General features: G+C 33.7%; 1 protein-coding gene across 6 annotated transcripts in view; it reads right to left on the bottom strand.

The window, feature by feature from the left end:
* The window catches only part of sick (sickie), a 176819-nt gene that overhangs the window by 34350 nt on the left and 115908 nt on the right, over positions 1-26561 (bottom strand). For 5 of the 6 annotated variants that reach the window (XM_013311285.1, XM_013311283.1, XM_013311284.1 and 2 more), the window contains 14 exons: positions 23308-23404; positions 21465-23222; positions 11616-11781; positions 11246-11380; positions 9350-9400; positions 8608-8776; positions 8292-8384; positions 7992-8136; positions 6861-6974; positions 6257-6445; positions 4950-5056; positions 4000-4128; positions 3541-3623; positions 3338-3412 (listed from right to left, as the gene is read on the bottom strand). In XM_013311285.1, coding sequence (XP_013166739.1) covers positions 3338-3412; positions 3541-3623; positions 4000-4128; positions 4950-5056; positions 6257-6445; positions 6861-6974; positions 7992-8136; positions 8292-8384; positions 8608-8776; positions 9350-9400; positions 11246-11380; positions 11616-11781; positions 21465-23222; positions 23308-23404 — 3311 coding nt within the window. The remainder of the gene's footprint in view (positions 1-3337; positions 3413-3540; positions 3624-3999; positions 4129-4949; positions 5057-6256; positions 6446-6860; positions 6975-7991; positions 8137-8291; positions 8385-8607; positions 8777-9349; positions 9401-11245; positions 11381-11615; positions 11782-21464; positions 23223-23307; positions 23405-26561) is intronic. The other variant, XM_013311286.1, reaches the window with a different exon arrangement.

The following is a 26561-nucleotide window of genomic DNA, read 5'->3' as shown; positions in this document are numbered from 1 at the left end:
TCGACTGAATAATCAAAGATCCCGCTTTTTCTTCGTCTCGCATAATTGGGTCTGACGAGAAGACGATTATGTCTTGTTAGCAACCGTTATTTTGTGAACAAGCGTAGAGTTCATTAATAACTTAGTTTCTTTTAGCTTTCGATTAACAGTTGGAAGTTTTAAATATTTGTTTAAAACAGTAGACTTGTATTTAATTTCTTTTTGTCATTTTTTATAACGACGATGACGTAGAGTGGGCGACTTGCTTACCTTAATTAATATAAAGTTTATGTACTATTAATTAAAAAGTATTCCAAACAAACGAACAGTCACATCATTTGTCTTTTTATTATGTTAGTAAGTAGAAGTAAATATAATTGCGCATGATGATAAATCTTATTAATATTATAAATGCGAATGTTTAGATGGATTTATGGAAGAATGTTTGTTTGAAGGTATCTACGGAACGGCTCAACGAATCTTGATAACATTTTGCACATATAGAACATAGTCTGGAAGAATACACAGCCTACTATTTTTTTCAATTCCTCGCGGATGGAGTCACGGGCGACATGTAGTGTCCTATTAAATTACAAAATAAAACACCGTTCTACGTTAGTTACATTATTGGATTGTTCTTGTATCTATTAACAATAGTATATAGAGATATTTCGTATTCGATTTGCGTCACGTGGAACACGGAAAAGATATTCTACCGTTGTAACTATTTATCATGTCCAAATATGGAAACATTCCAACGTATTCTATCGTCATTAAATATGTTAACGCAGGTCTCTTTTAATGTGCAAACTGTTTAGCTATTCTCATATTTTCATACCATTTTAGTGTTTTATTTGCGTCACTTTAAACTTATTAAGGTAAACTCCATTCAATGTTTAAAATTATGCATTACTCGCCCACTTAACTAGAGCTATACTTTTGTGTGCAATAAAATAAACGTCATAATGTTTATATGTATTTCAATTTTACTATCAACTTGTGGTCGCCCGAGACTTCGTAATCGCAAAATTAAAATGAACATGCCTGCGCACATCAGCTACGTTCCAGTGAAAGTTCAGTGAAAATCGATCTAGACTTATCAGAGATTACTAGGAACAACGCCGTTTGTGGATAGACAGGCAGGTAAAGCAACTACATCAAGTATATGAAATATGATTTTTTTCAGATATTAAATACGGCCACTAAATTTTATTTCTGTTTAGATGTAATTAAGTCTCAATCGTCACAATGGTGACTTAGATCAAATTGGTCCGATTCTTTAAAATTACAGTCCATTCTTTTTAACAAAACTGGCTGAAGGTAAAACACTATTTATGTTTACGATACAGGATGAGTAAAATGTTTAACTTTCTATTGTAGTTGTTGAATACATTGTCTATTCGTTTTTTATTATTGTTTACTACTGTTAGGAAGAAATCCAACACTGTGCCGGTGCACTGGTGCAACAATAGCCTTATTAAAGTGTCGACGTTTACGTCCCGTCACTAATCATTCTGATACTTGACTTGGTAACGATAGCGCGCCATTCGTGCCAAATGATTCTAACTAATAATGCCTAAAAGTACAAATCACAATTCACTTTCTGTTCAACAAGACAAGATTTATTTAAGTTAAGTCTTCTAAGACATCCGCAACATTATCAAGGATAGCAAAAAAGCAACAACCGTTGCTTTACTGTTGTATAACGCGTTAGAATAGTTTCTAGTACTTGGTTGTTGGCATACATTCCTAGTGCCCGATATGGGCGGGAAACGGGCAACCGTAAGTCTCTCGTGCGACAGGCTCGACCCTTGTTTATCTGATCTTTTACCGGCGACATTGTCTCGCCTGTTTAGCATGCGATTTTAGCCACGTCAGTTTCTATTCTAGTGTTCACTGACGCATGTCTGTACTGACACAGCTCTTCCTGCAATTTACTTGTTTTCTATACTATATACTAGTAGTGAGAGTGAATATGTCGTTAATGTATTGTTTTATGAACCCACTGACTGTTGACAGGTGAGTCAGCGGTACAGAATTCGAAACACATTCATCAATACTTTTTTATGATTACTCAGGAACCTTTTGGGTGAAATGAGACATTTACGTAAACTGGTTCTTTCGAGATTTTTTTTAATATATCTATTATGAACATATATGATTAGAAGTAAACTTCATTATCTTGTAACCTTTTTTAAGTAGAGAAGTTCCTTTTGTAATAAAAGAAAAATATGTGTCTCTACCAAGAGAGATAATTTTAATAGAACCTTACAATTTTAGCATACGTAGAAAAATCTTAAAGTCACGTTAAAGGGCAATTTACATTACTTGTTAAACTATAGACTGGGTAAAAACCCATCACAATCAATTAATAGTTGAAAAAGTCAACTGCAACTAATTATTCTAGATATCGTAGTGCATCAGTGACAGCTGAGGAATGAACCCGCGACCCCGAGCACGGCGGTTGTCAGGTCGTCAGGTTATCTCAAATGCATTAGTACGGTAAATAGAGAATTTGTACACGCTACTTTCTGTTTACGTGACACATTAAATGTTTATTTCCTTAATGTTAAACTTAAAATAAAATGGGTAAGTACTAATTAAAAAAAACAAAGATTAGTATTAGTTTCTTAAACCCTGTACAGTAAATTAAACTCACAAATAACTCCGTCGTATGGATTTCAGTTAGATTAATAAATTTTAATTACAATTTTAATGAATTAAGAAAATTATTATCATCATATTAGTCTTCCATTATATCTTAGTTGTGTAATTACTAAGCTCCAAATGAACAGACATATGGGCCGGCCATTTAGTTAGTATTGAGTCTATAAAAATTGGAAAACAAGACTTCGTAATCAAATAAAAACTATTGCATTTCCAATTAAGTTTCGATTCCAATAACTATAAAAATAATATTTGCTAGTCACTTTACTGCTTTCGGAATTTCTTATTCACGTAACGATGTTTAAAATAATTATGAATTGCTCGTAAAATCAAATGTAATTAATAAAGACAACCAGGTTTGAATACGACTCAATCAAATCTAATATTATCTTGATTAGAAACAGAAAATGATCTACCTCTGTATACAAACAACATAATTGATAGTCATTTTGTTTTCCCGTCATCTATTTTAATTAAAATTTCAAAATTAATTATTAATTAGTCTGTGTATTGAATAGTTGTTGGGTATCAAACAAAACTAACAGTCACGACTTCAAACTGTGTAGATGAATAGATTAATTAATATTTAGTTCAGTTTAATATAAGATAAAGTTGAATTTAAAAAGTTCATTTTCATCATTATTTTGATTACAATTGAATTGACAATTAATCATTTTTAAATTGTACTTACATTTGTTGTCAGCTGCGTAGTCAACGTGTGGACCTTTTCTTTGGCGTCAGCCAGTTCTCTTCGTAATTTGCGAACCTAACACAAAACAAAAAATAAATAAACGTCAAATTTTTAAAAATGGAACACCAATTTTGAATAGCCCAACAATAAAATAATTGTTTTTTAATTAATTCAGAGAAGAGAAATTAAATAAAATAACATACCTCATGAGCTTGTCTTTCCTCGGAGCCAGCACCGGCTGCAAGGGAAGAAGCCGTCGATACCAGAGAGGCTGTTGATCCGTGCACTGTAAACAAAACAATTTTTAATACCATAACATTCCTAAGTTCTTAAGATTGGTAATAAATGTTTTCTAAAAGATTTGGTTTTCATTGCTGCATCGGAATGACTTTGCGAACTTCATTCACCTTAGGTCGAGAAGGAGAAAGCTGGAAAAGACCGAAGCGAACAACAGTGAACTTCTTTTAGCTTTAAATATATTATAATTGCATGCCGATACCACTGGAAATGAGAGTGATCTCCTTGCTGGTGCTATTTTGGTGACATAACTAAAAAAAAATGGAATATTTTTTTGTTTTCCCCAATGCTCTTTATTTTAAAACTAGTTACCTGGGGACTGGTATCAAAACTAACAAAGGTGTGTTTCTTGTGTTATATATTACCTTCATCATTTTTCTTAGGATAGTGATGCGAGTGCCTGGGCGTGTGCATAACGTTGGCGGGCTGGTGCGTGGGGCTTAGCGCTGATCGCGGAGATGGCGACGGCGGCTCTGACACACCGTAATTCAGACCTAGAACAATATTTTATATAGCAATAATTAAAATACAACGATAAAGAAGAGCTACACTAGAGTTCGTATATTTTTAAGTGTTGTAGTTCTTTCGTAAAGAAAAGCAACTTAAGTCTTCGAAACCTGGCGACTTACGCAATATAATTTGTCATGTAGTCGCTTTGATGAACGTTGCATGTAAGGAACGCAAGCAACACGATTCTTGCGAGGCTACCATAGAATATTAGTTTCGACGATTTATATTACCTTGTGTACGAATAGCCTTAGTTGATTCTACTGCGCACCTAAGTGGGAAGCGAATTAATTTCTTTTACTGTAAATTTTGTGTATATCGAATGTTCTGTCAACGTATAAGTTCTATCTGGCGAACCATGTTTCGTGCAAGAAAATATTTTTGTCTAATATACTTTCTAGCTGCAACATTATTAAAATAGAAAGTAGGCGAATGTTAAACTGCAATAGACTTCCTACATTATATTGAATGTTGATATCGACTTAATGTATTCCAGTCAGGCGTTTTTTAATTAACCATAAGAATATATAGGAGCAAATTGTGAAAATGTATTTTTTTTTATAATTATTGACTGATGAAACAACGCATTGCAATATTCGAATCAGTCAGAAAAACATTTTTTATATCTGTGGTAAACGACCTTTGCACTAGGTTAAGAGTTGCAGAGGCGTTGCCTACCTTTAATACACCCTTAATTTAGGGTATGCTCCGAGCCCCTCGGTGGGGACGTATAGTGAGCTGATGATGATGATGATGTATGCATTATTATTAATTTTAATATACTAACAGGTTGTAAGAGTTAACAAACCTTGTCCTCCTGGTCCATACTGCACGGGCAAACAGTAATACGGTTCATAGTCACTCTCTGAAGATCGCTGCAGCATTGATGGATACAATTTCTCTGACTTCGTCGATCTGTAATGACATTCCACTTTAATGAAAACAATTAATAAAAGGATTAAAAGCTGTAGCAAACATTACAGGGCCTTTATTTTTTTATAAAGAAAGAACAGCTGGTAAAAGCTCCTATTATATTAAAACTGTTGAATAGGCATTGAATCTTACAGATTAAAAAAGAAAATAATGAATGCAACGTAGGTTGTACACATAGAATAAAACTGGCCAGTTATTAAGAATAAAAAAAAAGTTTGTGGTGAAAACAACTTATTAATTTGTTGTTATTGCGTCAATAATATGACAGTTCGAATAATTAAAAGCCGTGCCATGTTTTCAGATACATGCATAATTATACCGATAATTGGAACTGCTGAAAACCTGCACAAAACGTGAATGTTGTCCTTCTCTTTCACTAAAAAAAGATATAGGTCAGCACTATGTTTTATGTGTATGTTTTGACAGTAGGAACTATCGGAAATAGCATCGTGTTAAGCGTGCCCCATCTCGAAGCTAAAACATGAATAAGCTTCCAACCTTGTGTTTTCGTACCTTGGAAATGTCCTATCTCTGAGATAGCTAAAATGTAACCAATAATGCATACTTAGATATTAGAATATTTGAAGAGAACGTTTATAAAGTGGGTTAAATAAATTATCAATTAATGATATTTGTGTTACTTATTTTGTTACAGAAAAGCACATATGACATTATTATATATGAGTGAGTAAATAAATAGTATTGATAAATAAACATTAAATAATACATAAATAATTATAAATTAATACATAATTAATATAATGAATTAAATTGATGTTATATTGAATATAGATAGGCCATTTAAAATATATTTAATTACTTTGTTTAAATTAAACTTAATGTTAATAAACAATATGAGAATGAGTGCAAGGAGTTTGGTAGACTCATTAGTTTTAATTTCATTTTTAAAGGGTCTATCTATATGTTGCAATATTAGTACAAATATAACAAAATTAGCAGAAAAGCGGCTTTAATGGATGAAAGTATGAGTAACATAAACTTTTGGTAAAACGAGTTCCACAACCACACAATGAAATCGAACAGTTGGGTAAACAATCACATAATTCGAGGAATACGACGAAAATAGTTCCATTTCTTAAGTTAAGATGGAACTGTTTTCATCGCTTAAGTCGAAATATTAATTGTTTGTGATACTAGGAATATGAGTAGTGTATAACCCACCTAATGCTGTTGCTCCGGTTGAGCCGGGAGCCTTGAGCGTCACGGTGCAGGATGAGCTTATTGTGTGTAAGTGAGCTGCGGTGATGGGAGTTAGGGGATGAGGTGTGGTTGTGCTGCGCCGAGTGCAGCGAACTTAGGGACTCCATAGACTCGCCCTCGGAAAGGCGGCCGCTTGCCGAGTATGTGTTGCTGAAAGGAGGAGATATGTGGGGTCACATGCTGGCCAGTTGTATTCCTACCTTTTTAATTTGTAATTTAGAACTGGCCATCGCACAGCGTTTTTTTTATTTAAATTTTTAAACTGGCCGTATCGAACAGTTGTTGTTTTTTACAACTGGCCACATCTAAGGGATCCGCAAAAGCATGTCATGATACATATACAGTGTGTTACACTTTGTGTTGATACAAAATTATGTCTTACACAAAATGCATACACACATATTTATCAAGCATATAGGATACATTCAAGGAACGATAGATGAACTGATTCTATGAAAAAATATGTGTCTATTTATATTTTTACATGATGTTATTTTTACACACCACGCACATACAGGGGTATACATAAGGATATATATATTATGTACATTATATATTAGCTTACCTATGTCGAAGCCATGGTGCGTACGGTATTCCATAATCAGATTTAACTTCGGAATACGTCTGTGTGTCGGAGAGGCTTCCATCGCTAATCTTCATGCCTCCTCTTGGAGTTATTCTGCAAAATAAAACGACTAAGTTTTACTCATTTATCCAGAAGATGTCACTGGCCCTATTTCAATGACTATCGGATCACTAATTTAGTTATTAGTGAAAAAAGCAAAGAATTATTTACAAGTCTGCTGCTTACAAAGTCGAGATAAACTTATCAAAACTTTAATAAAATAACCACGGAATTTATTTAAATTTAACATTTTTTTACCTCTATGATTTTATTATTTTTTTTATAACTATGTAATACGGTCAGTAAAACCAATCGCTCCTTACTGAAGCAAAAGTATAACTGAATAAAATAATTCCCACGCCTTTAACGTAAGGACCTTGTACAAACAAACCGATAGCTGATAAAGATTATTCCTTCATGTAACGACATAAAAAAAAGATAAATCAAAACCTTTTATACTAATTTGAAAATATGTCCGTCGTGAATAAGGTAGAGAAAACAATATAGTGAAATAAGTTTACTTTAAAAAAAATATTAGCAACAAAAGTTTAAAAATTAATTCGCATCTAAGATCTTATGTTCTGCAGTCTGTACTCCAAACGATTTTGCTATTGGCTAGTACAATTTGTGAGTAGAGTAATTTCAGTGTCTACATGTTTATTAGTTAATTGTACTGTTAGGCAATACACGGACATTAGATGTGATGATGTAATTTAATAATTGACTAAATCAACCGATGTGACGTCACAGAGTTTTGTTTATTTAATTGCCAACACTTAACCTTGTCCTTGTTTAGTGAAGAGTTAAGAATAATAAGACAGGCTGTTATAAAATGTTTATCATGAGCTTTTTGTTTGTTTAGTCAGACAGTTGCATAAGACAGTTAAGGTTTTGAGAATACAGACCAATACTAATAGCGCCGATATTTATGGACCTTCAAATAACTATGAAGTCTACAAATTTAATGCAGACGTATTGTCATCTATATCGTTCCCTTTTAACAACCAAAGACAACAAGATATCTTAATAATATTTCAAAGCAGTACATTTTCAAGGCACACAAAATATTACCTGTGATGATGGAATAACGCGGCGAATTCATGAGTACCAGGCTTGGGTAGAGACTGTGAGCCTAGAAGCCTCTCTCGCACCGAGGCAGAGAGCTGCGCGGCCGCTGTGCCGCCCAATGAATATGACTTAGGTCCGATGCCGTTCTCTGTAAAAGAATCAAATATAAATTAAATTGGGATGTGACTACAAAATACACCTTTATACGACACTAGGCGTATTGATAGTTAAGCGAATCGTGCAAGGACTTTTTATATACTAAGATAGGAAGATTTACAGTATCGTATTAATATTTGAGCTTACTATGTATTTGTAGATCTTGAGTACACGTCTGCGTCCCCCCGGATACTTTGACTTTTGTCCTCGGAACAGCTGATACTTGAGCTGTTCTTCCACCTAGAAATAAACACGGCACGTCTTATTTAAAAATCAATTTTTAAATTCCCTTCCAATTTCCAATTTAATCGTACGTACATAGTATAAGTTAAGTTACAAGTTAAAGTTAATATATGACGTTAACCAATAGATTCTGGGTTAGCGTATTTGACTATGATCTAGTCAATAACTATTATATAGTAATGTCTCACTATAGATTTTAATAATTCAATCGTAGGCCTACCATGTCCATGTTGTGGAGGTCCGTTGGCTGGCGGTGGCGGGGGCGGGGGCTGCCCGCCGTTCTGCCGCTTTACGTAACCAAAGCTCTGTGGCACCTTCGCCTTGCCGGAGCAGCTGCCGTTCCCGCTTGACACGCTCGATGGCCGTGACGCACCGCTTGGTGATTGCAACTGAAATATATCATAATTATCATCAGCATCAGCCTCTGTCATTCATCTGGTAAACGTAAGCAATTCCTTCCACACTAGGCAAAATATATAACAACAATGTATGAACGTTACTTCCGAAATATGATTAACTTTAAATAAAAGGTCCTTGACTGAGAGAACTAATAATTCGAATCAAACAATATTTGTGTGAATAAAAAAAATTGTCAAAACTAAAAATTAATCCAATATATTTTGTAAGACATGAACAGTGCCCCTCAAAGTCAAGCCTAGCTTAAAACATCTATACATATGTTCTGCAATCAAAAACTACAATTAAAAGTTATTTCTGTCCGTCGAATGAATGTAGGTCGTACATTGTTCACGTGGTTAAGTCATGTTCGTCGTTTTCTAAACTATTTCAAACACGAACACTGGATTCGGTCCTATACTTTTTTTACTTCTTAATACTATAAAGATACGAAAATATATTTAGGATCTGAAATTTAATGAGTCTCTCGCTTCAAACCATCAACGATTTCTTTCTAAACTTTCAGTAAAATATATTTTTTTTAAATAAAATAATTTATTAATTACCTGCGGTCCGCCCCTCGACGAATGTTGACTAGATGAATTCGATGCCGCATACTGCAAAATAAAGACTAGGTTAATTAAAGCTGCAATGCGAAAATAGTTCCGCATGCAAAATGTAGAGTGGCCGATGAGTATCATCTCGTTAGTGGACGTTGGCATTGCAGTGTTTCTCTCAGGTTGCCGACAACCGTCTGCACCGGGTCACTAGGTTACGACTCTTACTTTAGTACAAGGAATTTTACCTCTTGTAATAGACAAACGTGTTAATTGTCTGGCACTCTGACCTCTTTTTAAGAAAGAAAAGTTATGCTGGATAGAAGTGGATTTGTGATATAAATATGGTTCCTGAACACGGTGTCTATTGAATTACTTAGTTCCAAAGATAGTAATAGGTTCACGGAGAAACTGACGGTAACTATTTTTAATTTAATAATATATTGAATAGGCAATCCGTGAAGTTTAACATCTTTGTTCGATCGAGTCAAAAAATCTAATAATTTTTACGACAACTGATTTGAAGGATAGAAACCTTTAGTTAACATATTTTTAAACATCAAATATCTCAAGAACTACTTGAGATACAAAATAAGTTGGTTAATCTTATATATAAAATTCTCGTGTCTCAATTTTCGTCCATACTCCTCCGAAACGGCTTGACCCATGAAATTTTGTGAGCATATTGAGTAGGTCTGAGAATCGGCTACTATCTATTTTATAATCCAGCGCGACAAAGTCGCAGGCGACAGCTAGTCTTCTTTATAGAAACGAGTTCTTGTATAACATAGACAACACATATTAACATACTGCTTATAAAGAATCTTAACAAGTAATAAAGCACGTTAAGACGCTGTAATTTGTGAAGAGCACTCTCCCTTGTAAAAGGTGAAACGAAAGCCGTTGCATTCGTACTTGAACACAGGACTTAAGTAACTGAGTAGATGTACTTAATCTTTAAGTTGTTTGTTACTTGGTGCCTGAAGCCGTAAAATTTACACTCGCTCCTACATCCTGATTCAGCACTAGATTGTGATAATTTTTATGTAACCTGACAAAATATTAGGGAAAAGAATTTTAGCGCCTGGCAAAAAAAAATTGTGATAGAAAACATCTTATGGATTTTTTTTGGCAGAAAATAAATAAAAAAATTCTAAATATATATTCCTTCATGGTTAATGATCTAAATATCTAGATACGTACATATGTAGACATAAAGATAAATGAAACAGTAGGCAGATATAAATTAGTTGAGGAAATTGCACTGCAATTTTTCATCGTCAAGTGTCTCTAACGAAGCTTAGTAATTAAACAAATTAACTCTGTGTAGTAATACAACAAGCATGTAACATGTCTCTTGAGTCTTATTTATTTACTAGCTGTCGCCCGCGACTTCGTCCGTGTGTTTGTCTAAAAAATAAAATAGGGGTGGACTACCCTTAACATTTAGGGGGAAGAAAAATAGATGTTGGCCGATTCTCAGACCTACTATATGTGCTCACAAAATTTCATGAGAATCGGTCAAGCCGTTTCGGAAGAGTATGGAAACGAAAATTGTGACACGAGAATTTTATATATGAGACTAGCTGTAGCCCGCGACTTCGTCCGCGCGTGGTTTAAAATAGATGTTGGCCGATTCTCAGACCTACTCAATATGCTCACAAAATTTCCTGAGAATCGGTCAAGCCTTTTCGGAGGAGTATGGGAACGAAAATTGTGACACGAGAATTTTATATATAACATTTTTTGTGCTTTGTTGTATAAAAGGGTGTATTCTTTTATAAAAATTATCAGTGTATTTGCAAGTCAAACTTTACAAATTCTTTTGCTGCAGCTGCTGGTGCTTTCCCGGCCTTTGAGGTCTGAAAAATGGCTTTTTATATCTAAGATAATTGTGAAAGGTACCTGAGGGTGAGGCGCGATGCCAAGCTGCTGAGCAGCGGTGAGTTTCTCTCGCTTGTGCTGCGGTGAGTGATGTCCCGCGCGCCGGTCGCTCTTCCGTCCGTGCGACGGACTCGGCGGAGCTGCTGCTGGCTGGTTCTGGAATATAACATGTCTTTAAAGCAAACGGAATTTTACAATATTCAACGAAGAAAAGTTTAAGGCAATCTTTAACACCGTACATATTTATTTTTGCTCATAGTTTTATGGTCGTAATCACCAGGATAGGTTGCTACCTATTATTTATTCTATTACTAGGTCTACAAGTAATGTTTGTATCCTGGTGGACAAATAGTTCAAACTTACAGATACCAGAACACTAAGAGTTAATTACCATAGGTGGTGCACCGACTCCAGGCGAGTCGGTATATTTCTTCCACGTGGTATCCTGTCTCGGCGGGCGTTCTGTCTGCTGGCCACAATCAGCCTTACTACGTGCACGTCCAACCACCCGATACACCACTCCGCTGCCCTCCATGCCTCGGTTACGACCGTTGCGTCTAGAAACATGGAAAATGATCTATGAAATTTCTTAGTCTTATATTTTGCTTTTTGTTAAAAGCTGTTAGAAGCGCTTTTAAACTGTTATACAAACAAAGTTAAACGCCGTTAATACTTTAAATGTAAAAACGAAAAATAATCGATAATGTAAAGTTTCGTTAGTATTGGTAAAGTTGATATTAAACATCGATTCTTTACCCATTTCCTGTGCTATGAATCATGTATGAAAATATTGATTGTCTACCTATTGTGCTTTTGTATTACAGTGAGCCTATTTAGGTCCGTCAAATTGAATTGTTAAGTAAGAGTGTTCGTTATAAACATCATATTGTATGTGCAAGATAATTGATTAATAATCTATTGAAAAATTACGAAAAAACGATACGATACTTATAAATTATTTAAATTTAACTACAATTTTAATTATACACAAATTAAAATCGATTTATACATCAAACCCCTTATTCGAATACACAACAGTTTTTACGAATGTTGAAGTAGAAATGTGAAGAATTAAATTTATTGAAGAGAGTTTAGAAATATTTAAAGTATTCGTATAAACCCGAGAGCTATGAGGGGCCGGGACCCTACTGCGTGACTCATTGTTTACTACGGTGGATTTAAGACTATAGTGCTTTGTGTGGTTTACCGAGTGCAGTCTTTTCACTGAAGAATATAATAAGCTTATAACTTATCTTCCGTTTACACAGTTCATTTTAGTTTTTACACTATGACATAGTTACATTCTAAGCGTTCATATATTGAATTTTTAATCACTATTAAGAGGAGCACAAAATATTAAAACGATTATTTCAATAATTAACAATATCTTAAACGTTACAAATATTGTTATATAACATTTTTACAGCAAAATTCTAAACACGTCCGTTGACTTCTAGAATAAAAACAAAAAAGCAGCAAGCAGCCGACACAGTTCATAGTCCTGAGTCACTTTTTCAGTCATGCACAGACGGACGAACTTCTTTCGCTTCTTATATACCAGACAATACTAGTACATAGACACGGAGTACTGACTATATAATGTGTAAAAAGTGTCGCAAACATAAAGAATGTTAGTACATTAGGAAGTGCATGTTGCTCCTTTGCCTAGCTTCTAAAGGCTGATAGAGTTGTACTCATAATTAAATTAAAATCATACTGTAATTATTTCTGAGTAGAATTCTTATGTTAGATAATAAATTGACATTTATTTTGTTAACTTTAATTTATTATTTTAAAGTAGTACAATCTAAATGTTGAGATATTATTGACACTAGCTGTCGCCTGCGACTCCGTCCGCGGCAAAAAAAAAAACTAAATTAGTAGCCTATGTGTTCTTTCACATTTTCTTCTACATCTATGCCAAATTTCAGCAATATCTATGCAGCCATTCTGGGGATACATTCAAACAAACATCCATCCATCCAAACATTCGCATTTATAATATTATTATAAAGTATGATTAAAACAATATTAAAGTACATATTATCTTTAGACATAAAATCTAGTACAGAGAGTGAAGGGGAATAATGGATGCATTGAGTTCGTTCATTAATAACTCCTCATCGCGTTCATTCAAGATCAATGGACTCTTTGTTAGGAATAAAAGGGACTTTATTATTGCTCTGGTAAAGAGGTTACTTTCGTTGGGCACTCTAATCTCGATTCCGCAATCATTTTGATTTGATTGATCGTAGAGATTCATAAACAACTAGACGAAGTTGTTTTAAATATAATTAGATGTAGTCAAAGAATTAAATTCACTACCCACCTATTATCGAATATCATACAAACTCAATAAAAACTGCCACAGTAGAATCTATAATATAAAAAGAACACTAGGACTAGTGTAACTTACAATGTAGCGTAGAACGAGAGAATTAAAAAGTTTATTATAAAAATAACAAAAACATTTTTATGATTTATTATTTCTCATTCCCTTTTTCTCGCAGTGGAAAGCGAGAAAAACAAGCACTGAATGGCTACCGTTCCCGCCTATCTCTAGCAAACAATATTAATTGCCACATTTATCACGTTTTCATTTCGAAACGTTGTTTATTCTTGGCGTATCTCTTTAAAATATTAATAGTATAAAAAACTGAATTAATTTCTATTTTGTTATGGTGAATCTTTTACTTCGAAAGTCAAAAATACTCTAAAATTCGGTAAATAATCGCCCAAGTGTTGTAATTATTTACTAAATTATTTTTTATTCTTTAACCTTTGGTTTCTAAGTCCAAAATAGCTGTATAAAACATATCGTCATTCCCGTTATTATATCTAACAGAATAGTATCCCTAATTTTGGCCTCAGAAGCCAACAATAAATATTATTTGCCACTTCAAGCTATCGTCACTACTTCAATCGTTACCCACTTAACAATTCGCGAAATAAAATACTTTCAGCATAAAAAGGTCGAGCAGAGATGCAAAAAGATATGCAATCAGGAACGTAGCTATTTACTGTTTGTGAGAGAGGTTAGGTAAAGCCAATGTAGGGGAGCCTTTGAAAACGTTAGCGCTCGTGCCCCACTTTTTTTAAAAGAAAGGAGCCGGCTGAATTCGGACTTTTATATTCATAGAGAAAATTGGCTATATCTCGCATACACACACATACTTAACGTTTGAAATAATTTTTGAATCAAAATTAATTCGTTTTTCGTTCTTTACCGTTCCCAAAACCAAATTCGCTTGTCAAATTTTTTATGATTCAACATAAACCAACATTTTTTTTCCTTTGTCAATCTTCATTAAAAGGATACCTCCTCAAAGAGTGTCAATGATATGAGAACGAAAAAAAAACTCCTACTTTAAATTGATAACCTCCTTCTTTTTGATAATAATTAAAAAAAATATCATGAAAATATGAATAATCTTGCGACATAAATTACTTATCAAACGAGAAGCAAAATCACCGTAACCACTTTTGATATACTATTTAAAGTCCCCAATTCAAACTCAGGAACTGCACATTTAAAGTGCTTAACTCCTAAGCCAATGACGCTCTCAGAATTAGTATAACAAGCTTTACACATCTACAGATGATAGATATAATAGTCACAATTTATTCGTACAAATGTTTGCATTAACAGTCGATGTAGCCAGAACATAAACAAGGACTACGTTGTAATGAAGACATGTCTGTGCGCGTGATAGTCATAAGGTGCGTTAGTTTACGAGCATCTCGTCCTTACGCGACCACTTTGTCATTCGAAACATTGGCGTCTTAATGAAAACTCCGCGCCCGAAGCTGCGCGCTAATGATGACGGATGCTGTGAAAGGCACCGACTGCGCCTCGTTATCTGCGAACTGAGCAGCCATCTCATTATTCTCTTCCTACCTTCTCATTATTTTTGTCGAAACACTAAATGTCTGTGTGTTGATGATATACGAATAGGTTCAAATTATTCACGCTTGTATTTACTTTAAACGTATTTCAATGGTTTACTTTACTTCTAATCTTACTTATATTATAAATGCGAAAGTTTAGATATGATTGTCTGTTTGAAGATATCTCCAGAACCGTTGACCGGATTTCGATTAAATTTGGCACAAATGTATATGTCTGGAAGAACACATAAGCTACTATTTAAGTTTTTTATAATTCCGCGCGGACGGAGTCGCGGGCGACAGCTAGTATAATATAAACTCACAAAGAGAGACTCAGAAATGTCAGAAATTATTTTACCTTAATTTCATATATCTATAAAAAGAATAAATGTTCTTTCAAAATACTTTTTACAGTTTTCTATACTTATTATATGTTTAAACAAAGTTGGAATATTCAAAGATTATTCCAAGTAGTTAGTTAAACGTAATTTAATTTAATATCAGTTATCAAAGCATTGTTGAACAAATACATAGTAATAGATCAATCTCCGAACCATCGCTTTGTGGGAGCAGGCCTTTGTCCTCTCAGAGTAAGTAGGCCGTGTAATATTAAAAATTCCACTGATATTACTATGAGAGTATTTTCATTTAGCGAGAATATTTTGCACGCATTATGTTGACAACGTATATCGTTATACAAACTTTCACTACATTTTAAATTAAAAAAAAAAACTAAAACTCTGCAGTTAAAAGTACTTTTGCCGAGTGTTGGCATATGTTTTAAAAAGCTAAAACGCAATGAAACAGCAAAATGAAAATATAAAAGTGAAATAACAAAGAGCATTGAAACATATTTCATTTATACATTTTATTTGGAATTTATGTACCAGTGGAATAAAATTCCTTTTGCGCTCAGACTGATGCGTCTGAGCTTTATCGCATATTGACAAGGATGTTGAAAGGAAGCGAAGCTATCGCTTGTAATAGTACTGACTTGTTTACTTCATAGGTGTCTATGGACCAGTGTAAAACATATATGTAGTACTCCGACAGTGTGATATTTTATCTATAACTAGCGGTCGCCACGACTTCGTCCACGTGGAATTAAAAAAACATAATAAGTAGCATATGTTTTCTTCCAAACTATGTTCTATATTCAAATTCATCGAGATACATCCAGCCGTTCTGGAGATACCTACATACAAACATCCATCCATCTAAACATTTATAATATTAGTAAGAAGTAAGATACATATTTAACTTTCTGGAAACAAGTATTAGTTTTATTACTTTTAGAAATAATCTTGATCAGAGACGAAAAGGTTTAACATCTCAAACGTTACCTAACGAGAAAGGGGAAACATATAAAAGTATTAAAATTCCTTTCCTCCTTCGATCTACCTGAAACGTTCACATCAGACAACCCACATACATATCTACGATTTTCTACATCAACTTCAATACGGTCTTGAGAGCGAGTTCGAGTCGAGTTAAAAGTTCGACTCTTATCTTACTGGAAAAGAAACATTTCCTAACCTAAAGCTTTAATCATATTTATACTAAATATTTTAATTGAGTTAGGCATGGTATGCGCTAACAAACACTGGGTAAAGCGCGATAATACTTTAGTTTCGTTAATGAATTTACATTTGACGCACCAAGAGAACAGCCGGGTGGAATTTTTTAATGAGATCCCTTACCACGTTTTATTACTCGGTGGCTTTTAATTAAATTTTTATTATGTTCAAAAGACACATAGATTGCCCCCAGTTCCTGCCGTTTGAGTTATACTCATTAAATTCTACACTTGCCTCAGAATCCAATGGACCACTTTACGAGCTATTTGAAAATGTTGATTCGTTTTAAAATAATAAACTTCGACTATGAGACTGAAATGTCATTAAATAAGCTATAATGAGTATGAATGTATGTAGATAGTGTAATTTTACAAAGGTTATAAAGAGGAGATTTTTGATTTTCACACCGAATTGGTAAAGTTTAAGTGGAGGTCCCTTTCAACATACATGTATAATAACATATGTTATTATATGTTTTGTGAACGGGTTTAATAGTAAGCGAGAAATAGTCAATTTTCTCTTTTTTGTTTCCAAAATAGGACTTCATTTGATTAGGTTATTTTGAACATCTACTTTACGAACATGAATTTTTCAAAGAAACAAAATGGCGTATCTCTTTTACTTTTTTTAATGCTTTCCATAATCGGATGTTTTTAAATGGCCTTAACAAACGCTCGGTTCACCGACTCCCTTGAGGCCCGTTGCCCTTTACCGGCAGTTACCGGCGCGCCGGATGGTGCAATGCAAATTTTAACTTTCAATGGAAATTAATTTTTCTACGCGTCAATTTGTTATTTGCATACTGGTTGCAATTTTATTCCATTCAAAATATAAAAAAGAATATGAAAAATATTTGTATTTTGGATATCTTTTTGTAAAAATTAATGGCCACTGTGTAATTAATAAATAAACAAAGCTCAGACTTGTAAAAGGGTTTTGGGATAGACAGGAAATAAAAAAACAATAACATCAGAACAAAGTATCGATTAAGAAACTTTTAACTTGAAAGAAGTCGGTCAATAAAATATCCATTTGTGTATGTAAATTTAAAACAAAATCTTTCAGTAGTGTTAAAACTGCACCGGGATGTTTGCATAAGAGTACATTTTGGAAAAATATCAAAACATTTACAATGTTTGGTATTCGCTACTTAAAATGAATGCATTTGTTTTAAAATAATATGTGAAAAGGAACTTTATTTTATAGTGCTAAAGGTACATTATTGTAAGATAAACTTTTTGAGGGGAATGAACTAACTCGCTTCGGGGCAGCAGCTGTGCTGATCATGACTTAGAAGCGAAAACAAAACACAATACGTTATGAAATGTAATTTTAAATCAAGCGTTAATATTTTCTTTTTTAATTTTGGCTAAATGTTTCACCAGTTACCTAACACTGGCAATATGGATTGATACCTTTTTTTATATTTCTTTCTTTTTTTCTTTTCTTTTTTTAAACCTACAAGATTCGAATCAGCTTTTAATAATAAAAAAGGAGTAACCTATTGTATTGTAACGTTTAAGGTGAGTCAAAACAGTTCTTATGAGTCAGTAATTCCTGTATATGGGAAATTTGTTAAAGCTCTTTGTTGTTTCAGTTTTAACACTGTAGTACTAGAATCAAATACAAGAAAGTTACAAAAGAAATATAATAAATATATGTAGATTATGAACTATCACTAGCTTACAGCTTACTGGATAATAAATGAAATCTTGATACTGATCCAAAGAATAAAGGGCGTTCATTGTATAAAGAAAAAAAACTTTCGGCATCAAAACAAAAGAAATCTTTTATCTACATAACATTTAATATTGTCTTAACAATTGACATTCTGATAAAATTGCCAGAAGACAATGTCATTGTAAATATATTAATTAATTTTGTTGTCAGTTATACTTTTGCTCAATGACCTCATTATCTTTAGGAATATTGATTACATAATGGTATTTGTACAAAACACTTGTCTCTATAAATAGAGACTAAATCGCAATTGAACAAAGAATATAACTATGTTATTTCAATGAGGATAAAGTTCAATATAAGAGGTTAATTTAGGTCAAATAAATATTTGGTAAGCGGCTTTTCGATTTCTTTATCCTTACTATTAATATATGTAGAGTCAATCGCGAAAAGATTTCGTTATTAAAATCGGTACGAATCGCTTTAAGAATGTTTTTGAGTCATATTATTTTTATATTTTCAACAAAATATTAGGAACATTTCTCAATAGTTACTATTACCTAGAAAAAGATTCGACTCCAATAGGAGAAATTGCTATAATACAAAATCAAATTGCCTATTATCTTAATGGTTTAAACGAATGAATAATGTAGCACCTTTCAAACAAATGACTGTAGCAAAACATCGATACGTTTTTGTTCTAGATTACTCAGTATCATTAAAAATACATCGGGAATTGATTGTGAGTGCGAAAGGCGAGAGACATTTCGTATGATTCACTTGCCCCGAACCCCCACAAGTTTACGACTAAAGCTCGTTGTGCCGGAATACCCGCTTATATTATAGGGAACTTAATTTGCCTGTTTTCGTTGAAATCGATTTCGAATTTCGGTTAAAATTATTTTCAGCGCTTTGCTTAAATATAATTTTAGATGTTTTTTTTAGAAATATAACTATTCTAAGTGCATTCAATAATCTTTTTGATTTTTTTAAATTCACACTTTTAGTTATTTGAGTCGATTATACGTAAAATGTTTGTATATGTTAAAATTTTACATAAAAATACAACTTAATTCTACAATACGTTTAAGAACAAAAGGACCAACTTCGGGAGTTTTATTGGGGAAATCCGCCTTTAGTTACATTCTTTTCAAAATTCTATATACGTTTAAAGGATGTAGCATTGTTCTGTTTTACGAATATGTTTAATGTATTATTACAAATATTATTTGGATCATAAAAACTAGGTATGCGCTAATGTAGTAGGAGTGGCGACCACATGTCGCGAATGGTCCATACATTGGCTTTCGCAACATGCCAGATGTTCGCAACGTTTATCACTCTTAAATAATTAAAATAGAATTTATATTATTCCATTCAAATATATTTGTAAAAAGGAAATTAAATGCTAAACATATTTCTTACCATATCCACAATCATCCTTGCAATAATCAATAGCTTCATTTATAACTTCATGTATACAAAAAAATCTACAAAGCACCCTTTATTTATAAAGTCTATCGCGAAGCAAAGACACATAGCAAGGCAACACTGATTACAATAACTCGGCACTACAATCGTTACTATTAAAATTTTAGCAAATAAAGTCCTTATAGACTCTCCCGCTCACCCCTCAATCGGAATACAGAAGGCACAACGCATATGGTCCACTACATCGGCTAGAGTTCTAAGTAAAACCAACAATGGATAGTCCATAGGTCCGCCGGACCTTTGTTAGCCGGTGTCCAGACCGAGCCAGCTGTGAACGCGAGCGCGCGTCGACCGAACAAACGAACGATCGATGCCGGTAACGGATTTACATTTTCCGTTCAGGATATCGGGAAAGTTTGCGTACGTAAAAAATATCCGGGGCGGTAATACGGCGCGCCCGGCCGCCGGTAATGCACGGCGCCGAATGCCGCCCGCCCGTCGCCGTAGCCTCCTGCTACGAACCGAGCGCCGCACCGCGAGCCCGAGTACTCAACCACACACTACCATTTACATAATCACTTAAAACATCCAGATTAAAATCGAAATACGTATCCAATCTCTGCATTCCCAAATTAATCTATTCTGATCGTCATCAATCGATTAAAATGTTTTAAGTAAGTGTTTTGCAGCGCTTCATTTTGTCCTCTTATTGAGATGGATTTTATTATAGAAATAAATTCTGTATATCTATTGACAAACATGGGAAAACATAATATCGATAGCTGCAAATAACGAAGAGCGCACATTACTCGTTAGTTTTCAGAAGAGCGATTTTATTTCGTGATCGTTAAGGTCTCGATTGGGTCGAAGTTGTTGGGGGTGGTTAGGGTTAAGGCGTGGTGAGCGCAGAGCGCGGGGGACCGCGGGGTGCGGGGCGGGGTGGGACGGAGGACGTATCGATTTTAAGTCACCCCGCCCTCTCCCCAAGCGATGCGACAGTGTGAGTGCGCCATACGAGTCCTCACTCGGAGATCGTCAGAGGCACACATTCGAGATCGAATGTTAACAAAGCCATTAGTTATAATAAGATAAATCCTATTTGGAATTTGTAGTCTGTGTAATTTATAGATTTTTATACCGTAAAAAATGTAATTCTCTATTATACTTTTTAACCTATAATAGTGTAAGGAACAATAGTAGTGAGGAATAACATTAAACGCAATGCGAATTTCCTTTTCCTGTAGACATATCCTCTATAGAGAGCACAATATATTTCCTTACTTCCGTCGACTGTGTATTTCATTTACTTGTGTGTTAATCCTATTTTATATTAAACCTTAAATTACTAATGTTGGCTTAAAGTTAACAAAGATTTTGTTAACTTTAAGCCAACATTACATTGTTTACAGTGTTGAATATTAAATGCTTTCAGTAAACAAAAAGCGTGCATATGTTTGTATCGTAGGGAACATGTTTAAAAGTAACAGGAGCGAGCGACCACTTGTGGATTGCAACGGCGAATGCTATTGGAAAATGAAAAACACAATATCTTTCCGTGCAAGCTATGAATGTTGAATTGTATAACATGACGAACAAAATAAAAAAAATCAAATTCAAGTTGAAGATAAAAGTAAAATATGGTGCTTAAAAAAATGTGACCTTACCTGTCATCGAGTTGCTGAAACTGCGAAGCTTGCTGATAATTGATTCTGCGACCGTACAGCGATGCGCCACCTTCAGACATATATCCATCCATAATGTCATTGTTTCTACCACAATCCATTTCGTTCACATTTATTCTTCTCAAGCAATCACCATCTGACATATATCCAGAGGCAATATCCAAATCACAATAATCAGGATTAGAAAATGCAGGACCGTAATTCATACGTTCACGCAAACCCATATTGTCTCGTCCAAAATTTGCTTTCACTGTATTCGCGTGATGAGGATACCCTGGTATGTTCTTCTGTGCTAAACCAGAAGTACGCATTGGAAGCGTTAAGTGGCTATTATAACCTCGAAGTAAGGGTCTCATAGGCAATACGTTCATTAAGGGATTTTCATCTTCGCCCAGTGAATTGTCACGGCAATGTGATGGAGTACTTGATCTACTATCAGTCTCTTGTTTTTTGCTAAATTCAGTCAACGTTTTACTATGATCAAAAAATTGTTTATGACCTGAATTATCATGACGTTTTTGTGCAGCTTCTTTCTCCGAAATTTCAGCTTCATTTATCACGTTGTTAATGTAAGTAGCGTTCATATCCATTCTCTTATTGGGTGTTATATTATTTGTTCTGGACATTTCGGATCCAGATTCACTAGATGGGCGGTAAATTACGCTACCATCACTTGAATTGGACTGTTGGCCGGTAGTACTATGTGTAGAATTTGAATGTGAGCTTTCAGACATTTGGGACGAAGAATTTTGCGTTCCCACGTTTACCACTGGCATCGGAGAAACAGCTAGCGTTTGCTTTTGTGTTATTTCCTTACTTAAATTAGATTGTTCTCTTGAAAATGGATGAATGTTCACATTATTAGTAGAATTTAAACTAGAATTACTCTGGATCGGACTTAACTGACTATTAGTGCTTTTGTGAATGATATGTCTATCTTCTTTTGATATTTTAGTAGTTCCTTTAACAGCAGCCGTTGGTTTTGGAATACCTGTATGATTTGGGCCTGAAGGATTCTGACCAGTCGGTGAGTGAGACTGATTAGCCAAATTTTTAGATTGAACATTTATATCATGGGATTTACCTTCCGCAGTATTATCTGACCGTGACTCAGCAAGTTTCATTTGACTTCCTGTCAGTTTAACCATTTTAGAATCTATTTTAGATTTGGAACTCCTGCTTTGATCCTCGATCACGTTCAATTTAGTGTTACTGACAGATTTTGGTGCCGCTATTTTAGATTCTTTATCTCTTGCTGGCAGCTTCGGACTATTGCTAGTTTTCTCATTACTGCTACTTCTAACGCTACTTTTATTTATACTAGAGGAAGCTTCTTTTGTGCTTTTAGAATTAACAAGTTTTGATTTCACATTCTTGCCTGATTTATCTTTTGATAATGTATCGTTTTGTTGTCTTATTGTCTTAGGTCCTATTAAATTAGATGATTTGATATGTGTATTGGCAGCATTAGAAGACTCGTTGAGACTTAAACTAGAATCTGATCTTTCACTTTTAGCGGAAGAAAATCCGCTCGAGGAACTGGTTCGTTTTGAAACTGCAGTACTTTTACTACTTTGTTTCTCATTCGCTACTTTATCTTTATTAAATAGCTTTAATTTATCTAACATGGACTGTTTTGTTGGTGTTCCATTGTGAGTTGTCTGAGAGTGTTGTTGAGGTTGAGAAAATTGTGATGGAATTTTACTGCCAGGAGCTAATAACGATGAATTAGGCCGTGATCTGGAAAGTAAAATGTTTTGTCATTTGAACCAATATTTTATAAAATTTTTGATTTTTTTTATTTAAATGGAATACAATAACATACCCTGATGATGATCCGGGCGCACGTGGTATAAAGCTGACAGCACCTTGCCCAAGCGGGCTGGTAGAGCGACTGGAACTTGCTGATAGACCACTTTTACCTATAAAAAAAACCTTATATTATTACAAGAAATTAACAAGCTGAAAATCATAATATCTTTTCACGGTTCGTGTTGTTTTTTTTTCAACAAAAAGTGATAATAATAAAAGAAGGATGTTTAACTTCTTAGCCCTTTTATGATACATTGAAGCGTCCCCGTGGGTTCTTCTCATTACGAGGAAGTAGGGGACATAGACTGCTGCTCTACTTCGAGTTGATACACGAAAGAGCTTTAGAAAATTACTACGCATATACGCAAGTTTCTACGCAACATTTTTTCTCGATTGAGCACACGCGTTCTTTGCTTGAATAGTTTTGCAAGCATTAATATTAATAGACATATTAAATAACAAAGTATTAGTATTAAATAAACTTCTCAGTTATGAAATAAAAAGTTATAATAACTAGATAAATAAGAGAAAGTTTCCGTAGTTTTTTTGTAAACGTATACTATAAAATAATTTTTTTGGTATTCATATAAAAGGGGTTGGGTTGCACACTGACTCACAACAAAACATATGAATAAAAAATAAATGTACATAATGAAATAAACTATTAAAGAGATAACAATATTAAAGAGTTTCCATCAAAAAGGTTAGCTAAGCAGAGCACGTCAACTTAAGTAAATATAATATTTACAAAGATAAAGTTCAAGTATTTTTATCGCAACACGACACCGGTGGCGAGTCCGCGACCTACTGCTCGGCTTATTGAACCCCAAGCTATATTTATGTGTTTGTACAAAACTTACACTATAGTAACCAATTTGAATAAGACCTCTGTACCCCACATGACCCTTAAAACCTTGAAATAACGAGGGGAATGTCAGCTGATTGCAAGAGCTCAAATAATATTGGTTTGCTTTATCGATCCTTGTCGACCAAGTAATAATAATTGTGACGTCATAGTATGGTCACAAATATATGCATGTGCGTGAATCAACCCCATAGAAGGATAGTAAGTAGTCTTTGTATCGATTTGTTTGTACAATGTGTTTGTAATTACGCAAGTAACAAACAAAACATATTTAATTTAGTTTAGGAGGAAAATTATATCAAGATATTTTTTGTAATAAAATTTTATAGAATTCAATGAAACTCATGACAATAATTTATTTATGTCTATTTTCTTATGGAATTTTATGAGATTAGATAATCATTAAAATAATAAAAATAGGAAAGAAAATGTCAAACTTAATTTTCTTTTTATTCATAACACTCAACATGGGAAAGAGTTGTATGTTTTCAATACATTAAGAAGGTTTTATTTGAATAGAAATGTTTTTTCTTTATTACATCCAACATTATCAGTTATTTTACCTAATTAATTTGACTAAGCAATTATAATTGGACCATAATGTATACATGTACATTGTACCCATTAGATAAAATAAATAATAGTATCTCAAAGTTTACATAATAATAGTCTAAAATATGTGTAATTCATTTAAATAAGTCTTAAGTATTAATAAAAGTTTTATCATTATAAAAATGTGGATACGTCATCCGGGGCGGAATTTAGCAGTCTCAATCGGCAATGGGCGGCATCCGTTCGTTATTCAGGTCAATCCATCACATTTGTTGAGTGGATGATTCTTACATCCTTGTATACATCTACTTTTGTCTATGGGTGGCATAGAAGGAAGTTTAGTAAAGAGTTTCGTATCTTGAATCTCTTTATTGGTTACAATATTTTTTTTTATAAAACTTGAACATTTGATATTATCATCAAGATGTTATAACGGTTCATTACAAATCACTTTTTCTAGTTAAATATTTTTTATTTTGATAAATAAAATTTAAATTTTATAGATATTTATTTGAGTGCATTTTTATCTTTGAATTTTTAAATATTGTTCAAAAACATAACACAATTAATTATATCTAAATTAGGTTTACTTTACTAAAGTTAATTGTTTCGTATGTAAACTGATTAAATTCCACTTACGTTCGTCTGAGGTACAGTAATAAATCACATAATATAAATCAAAGTCCACATTTTTAACAAACACAATTCACATTATTAAGGCATTTTATTACTAAATATAATCGTAAATTGATAAAATAAAACTAAATTGATTAAATAAAGTTTGACACTCGTTGAAATAAAGTTTTACAACGGTAATATTGAAAAGAGCGCGCGCCTCGAGCAATGGTCTTCGACTGATGCATTTGAGTCAACGTCAGTGTGTGCACACGATATAACAGACTGAAAATAAGTCTAATGATATCAAGACTCGAGACTGTTGCGTTTATGAGTACATAGTGACTTTCAATTGTTTTTTTCTAATGATAGTTAAGTACGACAATTTTTTTCGCGCGAGTTTTTCGACAATGGATACTCATACAATAAACATACAAGACGTATAAAATTGCTCCTTCACGTAAATATTCAATAAATTAGTCAATATTGCAAATAACAAAACAAAAGCATACTTAAGTCTCGATGCGTTTCTATAGAAGTAGTAAAATTGCAGTACATAATATTTCGCGAACATGATGTACAGTTGCGTTGCTTATAACGGAAACTATTTTTTTTAATTTTTGTCAGTCTGTCCGTCGGTCTATCCGTAAGGCCGCGCTTCATCCTGGTAATCTTCGGAATGACTGGACCGATTTTGTTGGGACATTCACTGGAATGTTACCGATGTATGCATGAGTGACTTTGGCTACTGTTTTTCGTTGATGAATTCACGGGCGAAAACTTCTTTAAAATAACAGCCATTTAAATCAGTGAAAAATATTGGAGCTTAAGATATAGCAAGTAATCCTTTCTTCGTAACGTAATTCCTTTCTACAAGTATAAACTCTCATACTATAACCATATATGTTTAAAAGACATAGCCAAGTTGCTATTATGAAGCATTCTACTTTAATATGTAAATGCAAGTGAGTCTAGGGCGGTTTAATAGCACTCGAGAGGAAGATTTTCAGCACGTAACTTAAGACGAGGTGAAATTTAGGATCTTTTTATTACCCACATTAAAATGTAGATATTGAAATATAACATTCCTTCTCATCAGATACTAGTTTAGTTTAATAATAAGAAATGATTGACTTAAAATCCTATGTCCCCGTAGTGGGGGCAGAGGGCGTCCACAGTGCGCCGCCAGATCGCTCTATCTTGGGCTCTGCGTTTGGTCTCGGGCATATATAATA

The sequence above is a fragment of the Papilio xuthus genome, unplaced genomic scaffold (assembly GCF_000836235.2).
Source record: "Papilio xuthus unplaced genomic scaffold, Pxut_1.1 DF827680.1, whole genome shotgun sequence".
NCBI lineage: Eukaryota > Metazoa > Arthropoda > Insecta > Lepidoptera > Papilionidae > Papilio > Papilio xuthus.
Note: the sequence above shows the minus strand (reverse complement) of the source record. Positions and strands in the feature narration are given on the sequence as shown.